At 66.9% G+C, this 5,780-nt stretch overlaps 1 protein-coding gene across 4 annotated transcripts in view; it reads left to right on the top strand.

Moving 5' to 3' along the window:
* The window catches only part of SHC2 (SHC adaptor protein 2), a 24,211-nt gene extending 18,809 nt beyond the window's left edge, over positions 1 to 5,402 (top strand). For 3 of the 4 annotated variants that reach the window (XM_014585493.1, XM_006171714.1, XM_027769553.1), the window contains 4 exons: positions 838 to 972; positions 1,822 to 2,117; positions 3,538 to 3,670; positions 5,326 to 5,402. In XM_014585493.1, the coding sequence (XP_014440979.1) occupies positions 838 to 972; positions 1,822 to 2,117; positions 3,538 to 3,666 (560 nt within the window). In that variant the 3' untranslated portion in view covers positions 3,667 to 3,670; positions 5,326 to 5,402. Of the gene's footprint in view, positions 1 to 837; positions 973 to 1,821; positions 2,123 to 3,537; positions 3,671 to 5,325 lie in introns of those variants that run through there. The other variant, XM_006171712.2, reaches the window with a different exon arrangement.
* The last annotated feature ends 378 nt before the right edge of the window (positions 5,403 to 5,780 follow it).

Here is a 5,780-nt window from a genome sequence, read left to right as displayed (position 1 = left end):
GCTGGCTGGGTCAGCCTGGCTACCCTGCCAGGACCCGCACCCAGGTCCCAGAGGGCTGATGCTGTCTCAGCGAGAAGAAAGGACATGCACCCGCAGCCCCTGGGCCCAGCGCGCCCACACCGCGTGTTACAAGACCACGACTCCTGTGAACCCTGGGCTCTGAGCAGAGGGACACTGGCCTGCCGGAGGGTGGCCTTGCTGGGGACGGGAGAGCTGGGGCCATGCTGCCTCGGACGCAGTTCGCTCTCCTGGGTCGGGTCAGAGCACACAGGCCACCCTCCCGCAGGGCAGGAGAGCCGGCCAGCAGAGTTGGGGTGTGGCATGGCCCGAGTGAGGACTCAAGGTCCCTAGAAACCCAGGTGTGGCCTTCGAGCCAGGTGAATGCTGACGGGACCTGGAACCGGATTCCAGGGACAGACTGTGGACCCAGAGCAGAGCTGAGCGAGGGCCCGGCATTTCGTGTTGAGTCCTAAGTGTGGAGGGCACTTACTACTTTAAAATGAGATTTAAGGCAAGCGGGAGTCTCGGCCTTGTGAAAACTGGACGCTCCGGCCCCTGGCGGACGTCTGGTGGGCACAGACTCTGGGCACCCTCAGCTCCCACCCCACGCATGCTCTTCTTGGCCCTTAGGCCCGGTGGGGCTTCACGAGATGCTCGTGTGTGTGTGTGTGTGTGTGTGTGTGCAGGTGGCTGTCACCGTGGGGGCTGCATGGCCACCGGCACAGGACGGGTGTGGGCAGCAGCTCTGCGTGGCACCTGCCGCTTCTCGCCTGGCCTCGTCCTGGCGCCGAGACCGCACCTGCGAGCCCACACCTGCCTCGCCCCTGCCCTCCCCAGGCCTACCAGGTGACGGCTACGTGCTCGCAGACACCCGGGGGCCTCAGGACTACGAGGAGCACCTCTACGTCAACACGCAGGGCCTGGACGCCCCCGAGCTGGAGGGCAGCCCCAAGAAGGACCTGTTCGACATGCGTAGGTGGCAGGTGGCCTGTGGTCTGGGGGGACTGGCCTGCTCCCTCCCTCGGCTCCCACACGGCGGCACTGTCCTTGGCTCTAACGGCCCGCAGGTCCCCAGGCGACGTTCCTAGGGGCCTCCCTGCCCGCCGACATTCTGCAGGGCTGTGAAGCCCTGCTCAGCCACCTGAGAACAGACGTCTTGCAGGGAGGTCAAGCCCGCCAGCACACTGGCCATGGCTGGGCTGGGCAGCCCTCGGGTGGGAGGGGGCTCGAGCCTGGCTCCAGTCTGCGGGCTGTGCCCTGGGGTGACCAGGCCGCAGAGGCCCCACCGGGCAGAGCCTTCTCTGTCTCTGACTCCACCTGAGCCCACTGCCCGTCGCTGACCCGGTCCCTGAAGGAGCATAAGCTGCCCGGTCCGGCCTGCATCAGCCCCAGGGCCAGGAGTGCGGCCACTGGGCCACGGCTGACCGGAGCCCTGCCTGGCTGGCACCGCACTTCGACGTCTGGCCATGGCTGGGGCTCGGAGGTCGTGCCCGTGTGGCCTGGCACCTGTCGGGAGCTGGTGGAAAGCCGGCAGGACGGTGCTGGCTTTTCTGTACAGTAGGGCGAGGAGGCCATCTTGGCTCGCGGGACACGGGGCACACGCAGTGGGAGGGAGCCACGGGGGCGGCCGTGGCGGGGACACCTGTGCAGATGCCAGGAAGACGCTGGCTATTCTGCACCAGGGCTCCTGAGCACTGAGATTAGCAAGGGCACCTGGGCTGCCGCGGTCTCCTTGGGGCGGGGGCAGCCCATGAGAGCCCCTGCCCTCCTGCAGCGCCCGCCCCGGGCAGCAGCTTCCACGCCCGCTGTCCTCTGCCACAGGCCCCTTCGAGGACGCCCTCAAGCTGCACGAGTGCTTGGCGGCCGCACCCCTGCCCTCAGAGGACCAGTGGCCCAGCCCCCCGACCCGCCGGGCCCCCGTCGCGCCCACTGAGGACCAGCTGCGGCAGGAGCCCTGGTACCATGGCCGGATGAGCCGCCGGGCCGCGGAGAAGCTGCTTCGGGCCGACGGGGACTTCCTGGTCCGGGACAGCGTCACCAACCCTGGGCAGTATGTGCTCACGGGCATGCACGCTGGGCAGCCCAGGCACCTGCTGCTCGTGGACCCTGAGGGTGTGGTAAGGTGGGCACAGGGCAGGCGGGGCGGCGCCCTCAGTCGGCGAGAGTCCCGCACCTCCTCGGGCCCCCGCACTCCCGCCTCAGCCAGCCGGGGTCTGGGCACACTGGGCCTCCCGCAGCCCCCGCGCCTCCGAGGCTGGCCTGCGGAACTTTCCAGCATGAGCCCTTAGGGTCGCATTTACCAGCTGTGGAGTGACAGGCGTTTCCAGTTTAGGGAGAGCGTAAGGCTCACGAGGTATCTCCCAGTCTACTGTGTGTGCGGGTATGAAACCTTTTCCACTCGCAAGTCCTTTCGGGGTTCATGAAGCTCTAGATTCCCTTACCCTGAGAGCCGCCCTCAGGGCCGTCGCCCCTCGGTGTCTGTGGGCTCCCGTAGTGCCGCAGGTCCGGGCGCACGGCCAGGTTACAGGAGTGGGCTGGGGCCTTCTCCAAGTTTGCTGAGCACTTTCCCACCACCCAGTCCGCATGCCCTGGGGTGCACATGCTCGCCTGCGGGGTGCAGGTCACGAGGTGGGCGCCAGGCCTCGGCCAGGTGTCTGCCTGTCCGTCCAGCTCCAGTCTCCCCGCATGCCCTCTGGCTGGCGTGAGGTGTCAGCTCCTCCCCACCTGGGGGGGCTTCTGAGCGGCCACCACGTGGTGTCCAGGTGCACAGCCCGGCCTCCGGGAGCGGGGGCACAGAAGGCGGTGCCTCAGCCGGTATGCAGCTTCTGTCCTGGTCCCGGACACACCCGGAGCCCAGCTTCACTGGCAGCCGTGGGGCCCGGCCGCGCTTTCAGAGAAGCTAGGGTGTCCATTCCTGAGATGCAGGTGGTGGAGAGGGAGGTGCCAGTCCCACCTGGCCGACGGTGAGGCTTGGGTCCCAGACCTGGCGGCGTGTGTGAGCGTGCCCACAGTCCTGGAGGGGTGGAGGGAAAAGTGCGCATTGGAGCCAGTGGCTGAGTCGGCCGCGTCTCCGGATCCTAGGGCGTGTGCGTTCCCAGGACTGTCGTGTCAAACCACCCCACCCGGGGCTCCCGGCAAAGCCCCTCGCACTCAGATCTGGCCCCCGGGCAGCCTAGGGGCTTGGGTGTGGCTGTGCCTGCCCCTCTCGTGGCCTGCGGCCTCCCCCGTGCGGACACCGGTCCTTGCTGTGGGGTGCTCTGGGTGACCCAGCGTTAACCCGGTTACACTGACACTGATTCCCAAGGTGGGCAGGTTCACAGGTCCCGGTCGCTCGGCCGTGTCCCTGCAGGGTTCTGACTCCGCAGCTGACTCTGTGGCTGAAATTCTGGCGGCCTCTGACCCCGTGGCTGTCAGGCTTGGGCACACATCGGATGAGGGATGAGCGTGAGGGCTGGTTTCCCTCAGCAGGTCGGGGGAGGTCCGAGAGGCTCCCCCTGGGACGGCTCCCTGGAGGCTGACGCGGTCCCGGCCCTGCAGGTACGGACGAAGGATGTGCTGTTCGAGAGCATCGGCCACTTGATCGAGTACCACCTGCAGAACGGGCAGCCCATCGTGGCGGCCGAGAGCGAGCTGCACCTGCGTGGCGTGGTCTTGCGGGAGCCCTAGCCAGGTGTGTGGCCAGCTGCCCCTCCGGCTCTCAGCTCCACACGGACAGTTCACCGAGCGGCCCCTGCGTACATCACCTCTCCCCGACCAGAACCTTCCCTCTGCCACTTGTCACCCCACTGTGCCACGAGCCCTCCCGGTCCTGCAGGCTGCCTGCTCACCCTGCGTGACTCATGTCTGGCGCCATCACTGGGGGATGTGGCCACAGCTGTAGCCGTGCCATGGGGACGGACCGTGTCTGCTCACGTGCTGAGACGCGGCCGTGGACACCCACGCTGCCCTTCTGTTGTGGTTCGCACGGGTGTGTGAGCTTGCGGGGAGGGGGGCACGCCGCAATCCCCTCTCCGTTCTCCTCTGGTGCTTTGTGCATGCACACACATGCCCTATGTGATTTTCGAGCCGTTTGGTCCGGGACTCGGACTACAGTCAGCCGTGTGGGCCCAGTCCTCACCTCCACGCCGCCTGCTGGCCCGTGCACGGCTTTTTGTGTGGATATTTGTCTCCATTGCCTAGGTCTTCAGGAAGTTAACAGAAAATGCATGTTTTGAAAAAGCTGCATGGATTTAAAAGTTCTGTTTGTACGAAAACACAGAGTGCTTTAATGTCAGGGTTCTTCCCCCACCCCTTTAACAATGTTTGCCGCAGGGCTTGTGTGGCCAGCAGACAGGGGAGGGAAAGGCTCTCCTAACGCAGGGTCAGCCTGGTCCCGTCCCCACTGCCCGCCTCATTGGGACTGGGCACTGACACGCTGCACGGGGTGTTCTTCAAGCCTGCGGGTTGGGGTTTGAACCGCGTTGGCGGGGCGGGGTCTGGCTTCCGTGACCTGGGCCACAGGCTCGCCTCTCAGTTCATTTCCTGAGCTTTCCCGTCCCCTGTGCTCCCTTGAGTGGGGTGGTGACGTGGGGCTGCCAGCTTCACTCTGGGCCACCTGACCTGGGTGGGCCCTGGGTGCTGGGTCCTGCACAGCAGAGGGCGGGCACCTGGCTGAGGAGGCCAGGGAGGCCAGGGCCCTGGGCAGGAGATGCATTGAGGGGCCTTAGCATCCGCAGGCCGGGGGGATCGGCTGGGCTGGGTGATTCTGGGCCTCCATGATGACAGGGCTCTGGGGCCGGAGGGACGGGCAACCGCAGAAGGGGGTGCTGCCTGGGTGGAGGTGGGAGGAGGGTGGGTGAGTGGCCTTGGTGGGGAGGGAGGAGGAGCTGGGCGGCCTGGGGCTGTGGAATTTCCCCGGAGCTGCACCCCAGGCCAGGCCGGGCTCTCTCCAGTCCCCATGACAACGCTCCTGCCTGCTCCCTCCAGAGCAAAAGCAGCACCTCCTCCCGCAGCCTGCCTCACCCTGCCCTGCCCCCAGCCTGTGTGGGTAGGGGGTTCCAGCCTGGGAGCCCTGAAACCCTGCCGCCATCAGCCCTCGGGTCCTGTTCTGTGTGCCCTGCTCTGTCCTGCCCAGGGAGGACACGGAGGGTGGCAGCTGGCAGTAACAGCTCTGTCCCCTGTCCTTGCCGCCTCCCACGGGCCCTGGGCAGGCAGTGGGCTGGCGGTCTCGCTTGTGGAAGGGGGAGTAGCACCTGCCCGTGGTCGTGCAGCGATAGCCCGTGGGCAGACTGGAGCCCACCCCTGGCCCTGACTGGTCATGTGACCTCCCCTCCCCTCTGTCCACAGGTGGTGGCCCCTGACAGCTCCTGGCTCCTGCCCCCGACGCCCTGCTGCGGCCTCCCAGGCTCTCTGCCTTCCTCGCCACCTGGGTCAGGCCGGGACTGCCTCTGTCTCTCCTTCCTCAGCTGCCCTGGGCAGGACCTGGACACCACCCTGCTGACCCACCCTCTGCAGGAGAGGGTGTGCACACCAAAGATAGCACCTCTTCTGCCTTCCGGGAGATGCCTGCACAGCAGCCCTCCCCGCCAGAGCCTACCTTAAGGCCCCTGGGGCCGGGCAGGAGGCCCGTCTTCTCTGCCGGCCGGCTCAGCCATGTCCCTCGAGAGCTCGGGCGCAGCAGAGCTCCTGCCCCTGAACTGGGTGCATGGTGTCCTGGGGGGACTTTGGGTGCTCTGGGTTCTTGGGCTGGTTCACGCCATGGCTCACGTGTGTGGCAGGGCTGGCTGCCGCTCCAGGACAGC

This window comes from Tupaia chinensis, unplaced genomic scaffold (assembly GCF_000334495.1).
Source record: "Tupaia chinensis unplaced genomic scaffold, TupChi_1.0 Scaffold149964_1, whole genome shotgun sequence".
Classification (NCBI taxonomy): Eukaryota; Metazoa; Chordata; class Mammalia; order Scandentia; family Tupaiidae; genus Tupaia; species Tupaia belangeri.
This window is presented reverse-complemented; position numbering and strand designations above follow the sequence as displayed.